The 17,853-nt window shown below is 36.2% G+C and overlaps 2 protein-coding genes across 5 annotated transcripts in view; one reads left to right on the top strand and one right to left on the bottom strand.

The window, feature by feature from the left end:
* The window catches only part of LOC586400 (V-type proton ATPase 116 kDa subunit a), a 98,785-nt gene extending 91,126 nt beyond the window's left edge, over positions 1-7,659 (top strand). The window contains exons 17-21 of one of the 4 annotated variants that reach the window (XM_030972930.1): positions 2,545-2,661; positions 3,424-3,588; positions 5,661-5,778; positions 6,254-6,467; positions 6,977-7,659. In XM_030972930.1, coding sequence (XP_030828790.1) covers positions 2,545-2,661; positions 3,424-3,588; positions 5,661-5,778; positions 6,254-6,467; positions 6,977-7,061 — 699 coding nt within the window. In that variant the 3' untranslated portion in view covers positions 7,062-7,659. Of the gene's footprint in view, positions 1-2,524; positions 2,662-3,423; positions 3,589-5,660; positions 5,779-6,253; positions 6,468-6,976 lie in introns of those variants that run through there. The other 3 variants (XM_030972931.1, XM_030972933.1, XM_030972932.1) reach the window with 3 other exon arrangements.
* A 9,855-nt stretch (positions 7,660-17,514) lies between these two features.
* Positions 17,515-17,853, bottom strand: part of LOC590017 (KAT8 regulatory NSL complex subunit 2) — a 48,006-nt gene continuing 47,667 nt past the window's right edge. Inside the window, exon 8 of the mRNA XM_030973113.1 lies at positions 17,515-17,822. Coding sequence (XP_030828973.1) covers positions 17,712-17,822 — 111 coding nt within the window. The 3' untranslated portion in view covers positions 17,515-17,711. The remainder of the gene's footprint in view (positions 17,823-17,853) is intronic.

Below are 17,853 nucleotides of genomic sequence, written 5' to 3'. Positions count from 1 at the left end.
CTTAAGTGAGGTATATAATTGTTTTTATATGCTCAAGGGGAGGTTACATCGTGCTATTACCCTCAGCACGCCTCGGGCAACAGCACAATGTAACCTTCCCTTGAGCGTATAAAAACAATTATAAACCTCACTTATGAAATCCAGCCATCTGATTGGTCGAAATCCAGTCGTGATTTTAGCCATTCCCGTAAAGAAACGAAAAATGCCAGACCTCTGTAATAGTCCAAGAGTAAAATCCCGGCAAAATTCCAGTTACCGGGAAAATAATAAAATCTTGCTGCAATACCCATTATAGCACGATGTAACCTCCCCGAGAGCATATAAAAACAACTATGTCTCTCAAAGCAGTCATTATTACTATACTATGCCTCGAATATTAAAGCAGTCATAACTTTTTATACTGAAAAAAAAGAGTCATCTTATGACACCACCTCGACTTTTCTCTAGTTTATCTGCACGGTTGTTTTTTGTGAGTGTATCTTTGAGAGTTACACTAGATCTATGTAGCATTTTCCCCCTAATTCCTCACAAATTTCAAAGCTGTCGAGTGTCATTTCACGCAAATTCTCCCTCCCACGGTTGCATAAATACAACATTACATCAATTGAAGACCTACAGGATCATCCAAATCAAGCGAACCTTGGATTTCGTCCATGTCTTCTGCTGAGATAGCGGTTTTGAGAGTCATAACTCCCTTTACTTCTTGTTTAAGCATTGCTGAAAAACACTTAAAAACTCTTGTCGAATTGGAAAAATCTTCATGCTTAATGAGGTCGACATTGTTAGAATTGAGGAAATGATGCTGAAATCCAGATCTAATAGTTAACATTGACTTTTCCATGTATAAAGAACCATTCTTCCGTCTATAGCACCAGTGTAAAACTTTTGGAGTAGGTCTACGTTGTCCAGCTCCGAATTTGGAAGTTTGTTTAAGCTATCGAGGTCTGTGTTGATAACTTGCAATTAGCCTAGTCTTCAAATATTTTTATGGAGAATTTCACAGAATTTTAGGTGTTCTTGCTGTCAGCAGAATTAATCAAGTCTTGTGATTGATCATCATCAAGAAGAAGTCTAGGAAGAGTTTTTTCAGCCATTTTTTATAAGTAGAATCTAGGCCGGATTTAGTAGTACCATCGAGATCGCCGGTCATCTTATTAAAAAACCTAAAAAATTCAGCAACCAATTCGCACACACACAATGTATGGTATCCATGCTCGCTCCAAGAACATTTTAACATGTAAACCAATGGGTATCGCAGCAAGATTCTATTATTTTCCCGGTAACTGGAATTTTGCCAGGATTTTACTCTTGGACTAAAATATACCAGTAGGGTTGGCATTTTTTGTTTCTTTACGGGAGTGGCTAAAATTACGACTGCAATTTCGACCAATCAGATGGCTGGATTTCTTAAGTGAGATATATAACATTTATTTAACTCACTCATAGATTCTATTCAAATAATTGGTCAAACACAGTCACATGTGATTCATCTTAGTATACAGTGATTATCAAATACTTTTTCATGAAAACATGTACAATATTTTCCAGCACTGTCCAACGATTTATAAGTAGGCAATGCACAACAGTGCATGTTAAGGTTAATGCGCTTTTTATACACTGTGTGTTGGTCCATACATTTGTAGCACTGCGCATTGACGCATGTTGCGGTAAGTGGGCGTTAAACTAAGCCTTTAAACCTAGGGTTTATTTGCCAGCGATAAGACACAAAACAGTCTTGAAATTCATTTTTTTTACATCATATAACAAGGATCTAGTAGTTCATTACAAAGTCTATCCGCTCTTGTTAAGCATGTATCATTTGTGTAATATGTCATATGCTCCCATTTAAGAATTCGCCCTGTACGTGCCATTATGTTTCAACCTAGGCCTGGAACTTCAATGAAATTTAGCTGGTCTCATTGTAATGTGATTTTGTTGATTAATGTATTTGTTTTTTTAAACTCAAAGGCATACAATATGATATTGAATTTGTTTGTCAGATATGTTATATTTCTAGCTATTAACATCAAAGGATATTGTTTGGGATTCATTGAGAATTTTACTTTTCACTGTAACCAGAGTTTAAGACTACCTTTAGATAGAAAAGATAATTTGTTTAAAAAGTAATCTAAATTACAGTTTGATAATTTTCTTCATCTGTTAATTAGACATAGATTTTATTTATAAACTTTATTTATATTCATTTTCATTTATTCTATTCCCAATATAAAGAATGTGCGAAGATGTAAGTCTTGTTGTTCCAATAATATAGGGTCTATACCTTGAAAAGTGGTGAATAGAACAAAAATAAGGTGTTTTTACATGATTCATATTCCCTGTGAATGAAGCAGAGTTCATTCATGGGGAATATGAATTCCATTTTCTGTATTCATTATTAATAAAATAATGAAAAGGATCTTTTCATCCCTAGGGAAAAGTAACAACCCGGTAGTCAAAAGACTTAAAAAGAATTTTTATGATTTACTCTACACCCAATTTTGCAGTATGAGAACATCTGAGGTAGTTTTTTTCTAACCCCTTCAGAAACTGGTTCAGATGATTCTACTGGCTTTGTCTTTAGTGTGTGTACCTTGGATGCTACTAGGAAACCCCATCTATCAGTACTTCAAACACAGACATGCTGAAAAACTCAGAAGCAATGTAAGTTCATTCATGTCAGCATGGATGCATTAGATTATTATGCTTTACAATTGTTACTTTTGCTGTTTATACTTGATATAATTTTACTGTTAAGGGAATACTAAATGGTAATTATTATTTTATTATCTTATTCATATCATGATGATGTTTGTGCTTGTGAAGGAAAGGGAGACTTGAATGATCATTCCTTTGATTACCTACAGTAGCACAATGTCAGGTGATGTATTTAACAGCAGTATATTCATCAATTTAACAAGACGGAAGGACTTTTCCAAACAGCATCTATAGAGTTTAAATTCTTATTCATACAGACAATTACTACATCTTAAGTACTATTTTTTTAATTATCCTATAATACAGAATTTGTTATACCTCCTCCACTACCAAAGGCAGTATATATATTTTTTGAAGCATCAAGCACTAATAAGCACTTATCTTGACAATTTGTAGTCATCCGTATACCTGTGGCATTGGATAAGAGGAGGAAAAATAATGATGATAATATTAGATATTTGTATAGTGCTGATATCCACTAGGCAAGGTGCTCAATATTACCCTGGCTCTGGTAGGCTACCGATCTCAGTGCTCACAGCATTCAAAGAATTTCTGGTACCCATTTAACACATGGGCAGAGAGTGGCAAATGCATTTTAATGTCTTACCAAAGGGCATTACTGCAGCATCAGGACTCAAACCGTAAACCATATGATCCACAGTCTGACAACAAATCCACTACTTGCATTTCTGAATTCCTTCTTACCAGGGCTATATGCCATTGCCAACGAGTGACTCTGTGAATGTTGATGATGAGGATGTTCAGGTCTTGCAGGCTGTTGTTGCTGAAGGCAATGGACGGCCCTCTACATCCAGTCTATCTCAGTCTTTCAATGATGATGTATTTGAAGAGTCACTCCATGAAGAGGAAAAGGTAATATACAGGAGATATTCATTATGACGAGGAAATTGTGACCATTAAAATTACCTTGTTATATCAGGTATCTTGTTATTTAAGAGCTTCTTTATAATGTGCTACAAGAGTTCATTGACCCTATTTCTCCCATAGGAAGAAATACCATACCATAATAGGCCATTTTCATAATGTAACCAAATTTATACTTAAGTGCCTCGATGCGAAATACTGGTATTTCATTTACCTGTTAAGAATAGTCAGTATGCAAATTGCATATATTACATGTTGTTAGGAAGGGCAAGCCCTAATGTCTGTCCTAGCTAGCAACAAATTGTGTATGCAATTTGAATTCTTTATACTTTTGAAATACATTTATTATTGAGAGCACAATTTAACAAGGTTTCACATAATGAGGTAATTCTCTCTGTTCCAAAATTTTCCACATGTAAACTTGAGGTGCAACAACCGTTTAGGAAACAAAATAAGTCTGTTAGCCTACACATAGATGGAACTGTTATCACTGGTCTATCCATATAAAATGGAGTGAGTAATGGGATTGCTTTATGGTGTAAAGACAAGCATTATTAAATTAAAAAAGATTTTAAATTCAATACGTTTTTGAACTGGGAGCCAGTGGTAATGTCTTAGGATTGGAGTGATATGAAAGAAACTCTTGCATACATTTCTGTTCTGATATTTGTTATTATTTGGGTATAATGAGTTATGCCTCCCCTATAATACCAAAGGTTATTTCTGGTTGTCTTGGTTGTCTGTACGTCCTGCTTTCTTGTTATCGAGATATCTCATGAACAACTTAAGATATAAACTTCAAACTTAATGAAGTATATATCACCATAGAAAGAAAATCTGATTAGAAACTAGGTCAAAGGTCACAGAGGTCAACTTTTGAAATTTCAGGTATTGACCTCGTCATCGCGATATCTCGAAAACCACTAAAGATACGAGGCTCAAACTTGTAGATATTATTTGATGATATTTGATCAGATTTTAGGTTAATAAGCCCGAGGTCACTTAGGTAAATTGTCTGTTTTTTATGCCTCACATATACAAAGTAGCTGGAGGCATTATGTTTTCGGATTGTCCATCCTTATGTCCAACTGATGGATTCCCGCTAATTTTTTTTTTTTGTCTTCAAAATAGGGGTGCGCCTTATACACAGGTGCGCCTTATACACGGAGATTTACTGTAGTTGTTTTTTATAGACTCTCGGGGATGTTGCATCTTGCTATCACGCCACGTCCCCTTGAGCCTTTAAAACAACTATTCCTCTCATAGCAGTCATTATATCTATACTATTTATGCTGGAAATATTGAATGCATAGTTCTCCATTACATGTCTTTCGCTCTCCCTCTCTCACATCTCTTGCTTTGTTTCCCTTCCCCTCTCTTGTTCTGCCCCCTCTCTTTCTCTTGCTCAGTCTCTGCATCTCTCTATCTCTCTCTCTACTCTCTCAACCTCTCTCTTTCTCTATATCTATCTACTTCCATCTCTCTCTCTCTCTCTCTCTCTCTGTCAACACCATAGATCCTTTGAAAAAAACAGACAGACTACCTCATTTGTCTTCAAGTGACAAATTCATATCTCATTATTATTTATGTATTTTTTATGGTTGTTCGCTTTGCTCCCTTGCAAACTCTAGAGATGAATGTGGCCATGTGTACATGGCACTTGAAGAGTGCAGAACTTTTTATTTCTCAAAAGAGAACTGTGACCACTAAAAAGTTGAAAAACGCAGGTATAGAGAGATTGAGAAAGAGAGGGAGGGGGAGAGATGGGAGGGGGGAGAGAGAGAGAGAGAGATATAGAGAGAGAGAAAGAAAGGGGGAGGGAGGGAGAGATACAAGAGAGAGAGAGGGGAGGAAGGAAGAGATATGAGAGAGGGAGAAGGGAGAGAGAGAGAGAGAGAGAGAGAGAGATGGAAAGAAGTGAAGTCAAGGAGAAATTGGAAGATAAAGGGTAGGGGCACATACAGGGAGAGAACACAAGAGATGATTGTGGGATGAGGAAGTTGGGACAATCAGAATTATATGTCAGATTTCATGCATCCTTCTTTTCATTTTTGTTCTAGTTTGATTTAGGCGAGATCTTTACCTTGCAAACCATCCATACAATTGAATACTGCCTTGGTTGTGTATCTAATACAGCATCCTATCTCCGTCTATGGGCTCTCAGTCTAGCACATGCAGGTAGAACACTTCATCTCAAAAACCTCTTTTTAGAGCTTATTGTGTTTGGTTAATTTCCCTTGGGCAAATCAAGACTGCTTTAACAATTAGGGCCCAGTGCCCAATAAGCAAATTGTGGATATAGGAATGAAATCTGTATAATCTGCATCTTTAAATAGTAGTAAGAAACAACAAACATGAGCACCTTTTTTTTCTGCCAGCTCCATACTTGTACATAAATGATTTAAATCTGATTTAATTTAAATTGATTTTATTTTTAATTTATCAGTTGTTTGTTACAAAGTTGATTTCCAGACCCCCAAAACAACTTTTGAATCAGAAAAATCTAAAATGCATACATAACCTTTTGCAATGTTAAGATGAATACACAACATCAAAAATTGCTTTAAATTATGTGGACAATGATGGTAAATTTATTATGTGGACTTTATTACTAAATTCATTGTAATTCATTTGTGTGTGTTTGTATTCATAGAGCTATCAGAAGTACTATGGAAGATGGTGATGAAGAATGGCTGGTTTCTGGATTCCATGTTTTCTGATAAGAGTGGTGTCTGGGAATATGTGTCAGCTATAGCGGGAGGATTCAACTTGTTCTTTGTGTTTGCTGCCTGGGCTGCTATGACTGTAGCTATTCTGCTCTTGATGGAGGGATTATCAGCATTCTTACACACATTGCGATTACACTGGTATGTAGCCTCATAGTTGAAGGGAGTCTGGCGGTGCCATTCTGTTGAGAAAATACTTGAATTGTTGATTAAGTAGCACATTGGTTTCGTCCATGTATAACAGTTAATTGGACCATGGAAATTATGACTTGAATTCATGCTGAAAATCAGATTTTCTTTAGAGCTCATACACAAATAAACATACACAGGATTATTTTGTTATGGCTTATGGCTGTTAAATTCAATATTTGCACCAGTGAAATGAAAATAAGACAGTTTTCAAAGAAATTTTTGTTATAACTAATTGTAACAATTTTATCTAAGTCAAGAAGAATTATTGAAAAGGTGAAACTACCATTTATGAAGACAGTGGCAATGATAGTAAGGAGTTGAGGTTTTATGAAGTATGTTAGAACTTTGTCGGGGTGATGGTTAAGTTTTTTTCATGCCATTTGTTTCTTCTTCTTTTTTGCTATTTTAGAGCAATATTCTTTGTGAGCATTTTTCTTGTTCTGCTTTGTCACTCGCAGGATTGAATTTCAAAACAAGTTCTACAAGGGGGAAGGTTATGTTTTTCTGCCCTTCAGTCTTGCCAACCTGGAAGCAGAGGAGTAGGACAGACTCTGGTTTTAGTCCTATCCAATCTAATTGAAGATTAACAGTTGTCAGTATAACTAGTGCTTGTGCCTGGCAACTTTACTTTAGTTCCAGATCAATTCAAGTCAAATCACTTAATCAAAAATAATATGAATTTTTTTTTTGAATGATTTTCATTTGCTGATAATCAACATTTATCAAGTATGAGAGCATTCCTAATTTATTCAGGATATAGAAGCACTCACATTTTATCACACCTGTCCTTTATGAATATGCTTTGGCTACCTAGTGTCATATATATTTCATGTGATATTACCTGTATAATATGTGGAAATTCAGATGTCATGCACCATGGGTATCATACTACTCTGAATGAAATTACTGATATAGTAGACATGTACTTCCAAATTTGAAAAGCCATAATGAAAATCGACTTGAGAGCAAATTTAAAGAGAAGCTGGAAAGCAACCATTAATATTTGTCATATCTAATTTTCTTTTTTTTTAATTGATGTAAAAAACATGTTCTTATATATATTCTCTATATATGTGATTGCAAGATTTCTTAACCTTCAAAGTGAAATTCAAGGTTAAAGAAAAATCAAGAGGTCGTTCAACTTAATGTTATCCAGACATGGAAAATAGTGGTATTTTGCTTATAATCACTGGAAATATGTCACTATCAGCAAATTGGCCCTGTACTTATTGAGATATGGTTGTTTAAATATTTGAAAGTGTCAATATTTAGTTAAATTTTAGCTTCTAAAGCTTCAACTTTATTATATACCAATTTTGAGGATGAGGGATTCCAGCCTTTTGGTGATCTAGCTGACAAGCAAAGACCCATTTTCAGTTCCCATTGTGGATTTTCACATCCAAAGCATCAAAGACCTCAAGCCTAGTTACAAGTTACTATGAAAACATTCCACTGCAGCCATGTAGCATATTATGATTACTCTATTACAAATATGGTATAAAATACATTCTACTGATATTGATTTTTATGCCTCAGCTACAAAGTAGCCGGAGGCATCATGTTTTTGGGTTGTCCGTCTGTCCCATTCTTGTGATTGCCAAACTTGGGTCATGTATGAATCTTGCAGAACCAATGAACCGATTAGATTTTGGGGTCACAAGGTCACAGGGCTCATTATGTATGCAAAAATAGATTGTGGAGAACCGTTTAAGGGATTACCATCTAACTCAAGACATGTACAGTATGTATCTTGCTTAGCCAATGAACTGATCAGATGTTGAGGTCATGAGGTCAAAGGTCATAGGACTCATTATGTATGCAAAAGTTGCTTGTGATCACATTGTCATTAGAACCAATAAACGGATTGCTGTCAAACTCAGGACATGTGACGGTATGTATCTTGCAGAGTCAATAAACTGATTAGATTTTAGGGTCATCAGGTAAAAGATCAGAGGTTCATATATATATATATATATGAAAAAATATGAAAACTTGAATTGTAAATATTGCTTCTGTTTTGGTTTGTAAAATGGCTCTATGGCGGAGGCATCATTTTCGACTGCACACAGAGCAGTCAAAGTTCCATCTAGTTTCAAATTGTTCTTGTGGGTTGTGCTGAAATGAATGCCATACAGGTATATATATATATCGATCAGGTTAGCCAGACAAGCATTTGAGTCATCTTCATCATCCCCCCCCCCCCACCCCAAAATAAAACATTGTTTCCTTTATCCACCTTTTCTTTTTCTTCTCCTTCTGCTTCCCATCATTCATGTTTCTTGTTATGTTTCATTCATTATTCAAACTTGTTCAACAGTTCAGATATTAAAGAAAATTCTATATACCCATTACACATCACTCGATATCATGTATATTGATGGCATTGATCCATATTACTTTGAAATGGAGTCAACGCCCTTGTGACCCCAGACGACATGTTAAACGTTTTGGATCACATATTGGGCTGTTGTTTCTTTTTTGTAGTATCTATAAAAATATATGTACTATAACAAAGGGATAGTTGAGTCTGCAAATGCCTTTAAAGTGCATGGTTATTGTTCTTATTCTTATTCATGACATTTCTAGTGCCTTTAGGACCAAAAAATATGTGAAATTTAGATCCACTTTCAAAAAAATATGGTGACCGTTAATCGACTTAGATAATAATTAATAATATCAATGCGCGGGCCGGCTGGTCATGCTGTGTTATAACCGAAGTAAAAAGCCAACATTGGCATTGTTTTTCAACGGCTGGTTAAAAATTATTGAATGGTTATATTTATGGATATTTTAGCTGTCTCAGACATTTTATGTTCTTTCAAATTTGACTCTCAGTTTTTCATTATTCATTATCTCACCAAAATAATTGTTTTGTGTAGCGCTCTCTATAATAATACTCAACTATTCCTTTAACCATAATTGTGAATAAAGTGATATTGAAACAATTATCTTACACGTATACTCTCTATAATTGTCTAAGGCAAAGTTATGTATATTTGTTATTGATCATCATAGGTGTTTTTCACTTGTACTTCATTATCTAAATTATTTAATAATTGATTTATGTATATGTATGTGTCTTCAATGCAATGAGTCTTTGTTGTAAATTTCTAATTTCAACCATTATTTGAATTGAATACATGAGAAAAAGAAAGGCCTATGCCCATCACATTTTCTTATCAAGGAAATGTTTTTGATGAACTTGGGCCCTTCTTCCTCTAAGATTAAAGAAAAGGTTGAGTTCTGGGAAGAGGTGAACAATAATTTGTGAGCGTTATCATTGTATTATGCAAAGAACATCGGATTAAAAATGTTCCCTGAAAAGCATAGCTCTACAAATGACCAAATATTCTGAATATGGCATGTAACATCATAAAAATTGGGACGTATTTTTATGCCACATGTTCGTGTAGTCTCATGTGAATCTTTCTGTGTACAGTTCTTGTAACTATACCAAGACTGGGCCAAATTTCTTATCATTTTGATGACTCCAGAACCTTGCAGTATACACCAATACTTACATGTATGCTAGATGATCAACATTTTCTGATCCACAAAGTTTCTTTCGCAATGACCAGAACTCAACTTTTGTATTTAGACTAGATGTGGGAAAGATATATAAATGAAAGCAATAAAACAAATTATTAATAGATAAAATATTACCTCATAATAGTGATTCATGACTCTAAACATGTACAGTATTTTAAGGAAAAATACCCCTCGTAAAAGTTTGGAAGCTCAAGTATGATTGATTATATCTCTCGTCATGGCATATATTGATGGCATTGTTTAGTATCATTTAAAGGGGCATGTTCCCCGTATTCCAGAGGGCGTTCAAAATACGTACCCGCTGGCGGACGGTGCTAGCTGCCTATTTACACCAACAGAATACGGCTCTTACGCAGATGGCATGTTCCGAATGCCCGCACAATGCCGATTATCGCATACATGTGCCGAAGTAATACCAACCGCAGTTCGGCTCTAAGATTCGGCTGCTGTTTCCACCCACGTCACAATCGGCAGCGATCAGCTGGCTTGGCGAAGGCAGGCCAAGATGCGCGTACTTTGATTGACAGCTGTATGCAAGTAAGAAGTCGATCTTCGGAACCAAGATGGCGATGACTAGAGCAGCGATAACTACACTGGCGGGAACGTGCCCCTTTAAAGGCTGTCTTTACTAGTTTGGCCAGGGGGATTAGACCACACAGCAAGGTCACTGACAGGTGGCTATCTCATCAACTCGGCTCTCAAAAACAGGCACCGATCAGGTAGTGTTTCTATATAGAGGGAGCAAGTAGCTACAAGTAGTAAAGTGGGGCTTTAAAAGAGGGTATATTTCATTTGTTACGAGTTTTCAGTCATAGAAAGTGCAGTAGATGCACTGCTCTTGTTTGACACAGTTGTTAACCTAGGCACAATTGTTCAGAAAGTTAATGACCAAACGGTAATGAATTTTGCTTGACATGTCACCATAGTGCTCAATTTCAGATTCTTTAGAATTTGGGATTCATGGATGACCAGTTGGGAACAATAGCCCCACTGTCTTTTACAAAAATCTCTCTTGTAATTGCTGAAAAAGAAGAGTGCTCTGCAATACTAGTATACACTGTACCAATTATTTTGGTAACTTCTCACTTTTTACTAATAATCAAAGTGATGATTATACTTTAAGAGTGCTATAATTGATCCAATTTGCTGTATTTTGTTTGTGTGTTTAATTGACCATATTTAAAGTTCACCATCTCCACTCCATGCGAAGTATTCCTAACATAGGAACTTAGCAAGAGCATATGGCAATTATTAACACAAATTTGTTTGTCATCCCATTTCTCGCCTGCATGGAGTGGCAAATGTAGATTAATGCTGTGAAGGAAACTATATTGTGCCTTTTTGTTTCAATATTGAATAAAAGATGAGTTTAGTACTTGATTGCAATAAATTACTGTAATTGTATATTTTTATGATTCTTTGTGCATTTTGTGCGAGACATCACAGCTACAATTTTCTCACCTATCTTCTGTAACAGCAGAATTTGAAATGATAAGAGCTAGACAAGCAAATTAAAAAGAAAAAATATATATCAAGCGAAAGTAGACTTCCTAGAACGGGACAATGAATCAGAATGAAAATATCAAGTACACAATGACACTATTATCCACTAACATGAAGCATTTCTGTCTTTCTTGTCAAGAAAATTGATTGATATGTTTAATCAACAATAATAATTGTATAAAAGAAATAAAACACATGTATTCTAAACACTTACCCATTTGACTGGGTCAGGATGCATAAAAATATTCAACGTACCTGTATTCAAGGGCGTATTTAGCGGGATGTATTAGAATTTTGAAGACTCCCTTTATCTGTGTTTTTTTCAATGAACCCCCCCCCCCCCTATTGCTTTTACTTAGGTGATTGCAATCACTTAAGTTATTTCAACCTTTTTATATTTTTGGCCTGCAAATGGGACATAGTACCTTTAATGCATGTATATGAACATCTCATTAATTGTTAGTATATCTTGCTTAGTTTCATTAATAGAGATAGAGATAGAGAAGGACTGGAATCAAGCCTGTCCTTTGACCCCATTCTCCAAGCCGCCAAAAAGTTATGCGCTTATCTGCAACTGTTGACCAGGTGGTGGGATAAAAGAGCGCATGAAATTTCAAGATTCAGAATTCCTACATCAGAAAATAGTACTACAGCAACTGTTCGCTGTCCCTTTGAACGAGTCTCATCCATTGTTGAATGTGTAAAAGAGTAGAACAAGCGAACACAAAAATTGTGTAATTTCATCCTTTTTCCAACTGCAAAAATACCCCAAAAAATGCGAAAACATGCATTAGCGAACTTAAAAGTTATCAAAGATTGTAAATCATGGATTACATAACGGGACATTAAAACATGCACAAATTTACTGCATTTTCCTAAAATATTGAGGTTTTGTCAGGATCTAATTTTTCTTTTACCAACTCTGGCACACAAATTATAGGAAGGGCGAGGTCCTAAATTTGGAAAATTGTTTGATGCACTATTCCCAATACAATCCCCATATAAAGTTTATAATTTGCACTGAAATTTCGCCGGTAATTTAATATTTTGTAATAAATGTGAAACTGGTACCTGGCCTCCAAAGTTCACCGCAGTGGAAGCGCGGCTCGGAGCATGGGACTTCACAGCCAGAACTCACAAATGCGTTTGAATAAATTACAAGAGTTTCGACTCCTTTCTTTCACCTCCCTGATTAAAGTGACTCGGTAACATTGTTGAGAGCTGATGAAAAAATTGCATAATTTTCGAATGAAACATTACTTATTATATTCCTTCTACTGTACTAACCCTTTAACATGCAAAAAATCAACAAAAAAATTCTCAAACCACAAAGATATATATGGTTTTCTTTGAAAGTGTCACTGTGCAACACCCTCTAACTGATCAAACCGCAAACCCGAGTAAATGGCCATGAAGTCGGATATTGAAATACCCCCTTCTTTGCTTGTTGCAGAGGAGGCCTAACCCAGCTGATCAACTGTTTTCCAAACGTAGCGTTCGCGCTACTTTCCGTCTCTCTCCCTCCCTCGGACTCTTTTTCTTTCAGGCTGCCCCCTTCTCCCTTCCCTAGTTCACTGTCTCTCCCACCTCTCTCTCTCTCTCTCTCTCTGCTTGTCTCCTCCTCCTCCTCCCCCCTCCTCTCTCTCTCTCTCTCCGACTCTGTTTCTTTCAGGCTGCCTCCTTCAGTATCTCTCCCTTCCCTAGTTCTCCGTCTGTCTCTCCCATCTCTCTCTCTCTCTCTCCTCCCCCCCCCCCCCCTCCCCCCACATTGTTGACTTTGGGATCAGGGGTTCTTGGCAGCCTCCCAATACCTCCATCCAAGCAAGGGGGTATTTCATTTTTGCTACGAGGACTTTACATCATGTTAACAGTAAATTCATTTTTGAATTTTCCCAACCGTTTTTTTTTCATGAAAAAAGGACATAAGACAGGCTTTAAAAAATCTGTCGGCACTTAAATGTCTGGAATGGTATATAGAGCAAATTCGTAATTAAATTTGTAAAATGCAATTAAATTGTATTAATATAGTTCAGAGAATTAAGGAGTCGATTAGATCAGTTTTCCCCAATTTATATCATTAATAATGGTCCGTTTTCACTTAAACTTTCATATTTTCTTTAAATTTACATCTAGCATTGAAGTCACTACCTTAGCACCACTTTCCCTCATCTGAACAATGTTACCAAGGCCCTTTAATACGAACATCAAATACTGAACAAATAACCCACACATATACATGATATATTCCAAATAGAACAGTACTTTAATAGTAACAAATGTGACAAACCTTTCTACAATAATTCAAAAAAAATTGTAAGTACTACTAGTTCCAAGATATACATGATACACAGCATACATGAACACATACTTATAACATCTTGTGTTGCATCCATAAATAAATGGTTGCTTTTATTTTTCCAATTTCTTTATTCTTTCTCAAATTTTGATATTCTGGGGCTTTTGTTTTAGAAGTAAATATGGTAGGTTAGTGCATGATGAATTCATTGAACAATGGTACATGGTATCAAGATATGATCTATAACAAAATTAGAAAATGATAATAAATCAATAACAAGTTGTAGTTCTGTTGTGTTCGAGTTGAGACAATTCAGTTTGTGTCACCCAGCTGAGGAAGTCCCGGAGTCCCAGACACAGCATGGTCTCAAATAATACAAGAAAAGGACCGAAACTGTACAGCGGAAGAAAAATCTAGTAAATGCTGCAGTTTTTGCCAAACCTTTGTTATATGCACGAATCATGATTGTAGTGCTGCATGTCACTGGCCGCAATTTTCGTAGATAGGGAGAAAAGTTCCTTCATCATCTACACAGCAGGATGGTATTGCCATCATCCTGTACCCAAACAGACGAGAATTGTTTGCGAAGCCTTATTCCAGTGCCTTGCATCGATGCCAAATTCTGCAACTTGACATGTCAAACTATTATAACACGTACCGCGTGTGCTTCATGCATTACAAAAAAACACAACCATGCAGGGCATTATTTGGTAAGACTTTTTAAAGAAATGTGTATTCAACAGCATATTAATTTCTATTACCGGTAGCTACATTCAATCTTGAATATAGTCTGTATAATACGGACGGTGTACAGTGATATGCATGCACGAACTTATAGCCAGGGATGCCAGTTTACAGGCAAAAGCCTGAATTCAGGCCCTGCCGATTTATTTTCAGGCCATAGTTGAGGATTTTTGTGTACAAAATAGCTCATTCTAGGTGTTTTCAGGCCCTCTGATCAATTCTAACTGGCATCCCTGTATAGCGTTCAAACGTGAAGTTGATACTGTAGGGTTGCGGTTCTAACACAATTCCTAGCAAAGGCAGCCCAGCAGACCTGTTGTGAGATTGATACCCACTGGCTAACTAACCAGGTTTTAATGTGTAAATGCATTACCGGTACTGCATTCTATGTAGCATTCCATGCAAATTAGAAGAAACAAACTAATATTCATATAGTCACCTAGCTTGACTGCATCTGGTGAACATTGAAACCAATCAGGGAGAGAGATAGATAGATGAAAGGATGGTGGATGAAAAGGTTTGAATGTGAATGAGGGATGACCTATTACCGGGGTAGTATGAAAGTATATCATTAAATTATTTTCTGATTTTCGATCACAAACAAGGCTGAAAAATTGTAATGCGGGCGGGCGACGGAAACTCATATATGAGTTATAAGGGCCTAAGGCTGAGCAAGATGCAAAAGGTTAAAAAATTGAAGACTTCGAATTACACAGAGCCCCAGAAGGAAAAATAGAATGATCTGAAGCAGGGGCAGCAAAGCGACTTCCAAAGTGGGGGGACACCATCAAAAAAGGGCACCTTATATTCTCAAAGCGAAAATACAATATTTTAGACATTGGTACATACCCCAACATTGTGACTACATTATGAGGAATGATTTTAATATTTTTTGCTCTTTGTACATCAGTTTTAATCAGTTATAGTAGGCGCACACAAGTAGTTAATTCCACTCAACTGAATTGTATTGTATTTATAGTAATATTTTAATTCATTGTATTGAACATGTTGAGTTATAACTGAGTTAAACAACACCACCTGTGCGCTTAGAAATGCCTGTATTAAGCGTCCTATAAATGTAATTATTATTATACAAGATATTTGCTTAAGCATCATACTTTGCAGTTGGGTTTGATGGTCTGAATATTAATTTTCAAGCGAGGAAAATTTTTAAGATTTTTGAGGTCACAGTGAAAAAAATAATTATAATACAAAGAGGTAAAAACCCAATTCTGATGTGGTTATAAGCACATTCTCATAACGGAAGACTGAAAAGACCTTAAGCGAGTAACAAAATTATATCATTTGTAAATACAAGCGAGCAAGCTTTGGGAGAAATTGCTCTTTGCCCGTCTGTTTTAGGGACACATTAAATGATGAGAGGAAAAGGGGACACTTATCGAAAGGGACAAGGCACTTACATGTATTAGAAAAGAAAAGGAGCACGTGTCGAAGTACAAAGGGTAATTATCAGAGGTGAAAATGGGGCACTTTTTCACCTGGAAAGAGGCACTAGTAGGAGACCAGCCTGTAGGTCCCGTGACCAATCTCGGGGAACAAAGGTTTGGAAGTGTTTTCGTGTTCCCTGATGAATACCAATTTTGACTTCGGCTGCCCCCTTGAAAATCCCAGGCATTTTCGTGAGGGGTCAACAAAGGTCATACAGGGTAGAAATTCAAATATATTCCAATCGTGTCGATATGCATATCAAATTACTTGTCTGGTCATGAGGATTAAAAAAATGTATAGTTTGCTATACTGTACCCTCGACCTTAAATGAGGGCGCTATGGTCAAAAACGTTGAAAGGTCAACACACTTTTGACTGGTGGTCAAATTCACCAACACAGTTCACCTTATCAAATTTCATAGCAAATCACTCGTCTGGTCATAAGGATTACAAAAATGTATAGTTTGTTATACATCCGACCTTAATGAGGGAGCTAGGGTAAAAAAGGTTAATGCACTTTAGACTTGTGGTCGAATTCACCAACACAGTTTACATTGTCTGATTCTAATGATTTTAGTGTCCAATAATATGTTTCTGACATAACAAATTCAACTAAGCAACTTTTAAAATCGAAAGTGGTTGCCATAACCTTGACATTTCCCTCAAACCCATGGATAAGAAGTTATTAAATGTTAGTCACCGAAACGGCAGCCATTTTGAATGTACATGGTCAAGGTAGTAACTTTTAATTTTGAGAGTTGTATAGTTGAATGTCAGAAACATACAATTAGACACTAAAATCATTAGAATCGGACAATGTTAACTGTGTTGGTGAATTTGACCACCAGTCCAAAGTGCATTGACCTTCTTGACCATAGCGCCCTCATTTAAGGTCGGAGGTATAACAAACTACACAATTATTGAATCCTCATGACCAGACGAGTAATTTGAAATGCATATCGACACAATTGGAATATATTTGAATTTCTACCCTTTATGACCTTTGATGACCCCTCACGAAAATGCCTGGGGTTTTCAAGGGGGCAGCCTAAGTCAAAATTGTTTGGTATTCATCAGGGAACACAAAAACACTTTCAAACCTTTGTTCCCAAGATTGATCACGGAACCTACAGACATTTGTCGATGGAAAAAAGTTACCCATATTGATATGGGCATTTATATAGAGGTGTAAAGGGGCATTTACAAACTAGATGGACCTTCGACTACGTGCAGTCGAAAATGATGCCTCTGCAATAGAGCAATTTTACAAACCAAAACATTAAAATTCAAGTTTGATTGTAATCCATGAACAGGTTCTCAGAATATCGTAATTAGTACAAGCTATTTTTCATATACATGTATGACCCTAAAATCTAATCAGTTTATTGGCTTTGCAAGATGCAAACATGTCCTGAGTTTGATAGTAATTCATCCATCAGTTCCTATGAGAATGCGTTCACAAGCTACTTTTGCATCCATAATGAGCCCCATGACCTTGGACCTCATGACCCCCAAATCTACTCAGTTCATTGGCTATGCAAGATACATACATGTTTACAGGCATGACAAATTTTCTTGATTGAGCTATCATGAAAGAGATATATAAACATGTTTATAGACTACCGTAATAGTCTTTGGATCATTTTGTCATGATCATGTGACATCAATGATAGGGTCAGCAGACTCTGACATGTCAAAAGGTTGCTGGTTGTAATTATGGTCTCCTGTAGCTCGGTGAACTGTGAGAGCAGTCTCCTCATCCATCTAGTATGAAAGAAAACAAAAGATATGAAAT

Source organism: Strongylocentrotus purpuratus, unplaced genomic scaffold (genome assembly GCF_000002235.5).
Source record: "Strongylocentrotus purpuratus isolate Spur 01 unplaced genomic scaffold, Spur_5.0 spur5_scaffold_6, whole genome shotgun sequence".
Lineage (NCBI taxonomy): Eukaryota > Metazoa > Echinodermata > Echinoidea > Camarodonta > Strongylocentrotidae > Strongylocentrotus > Strongylocentrotus purpuratus.
The sequence above is the reverse complement of the archived record's forward strand: the minus strand, read 5'-3'. Positions and strand labels throughout refer to the sequence as shown.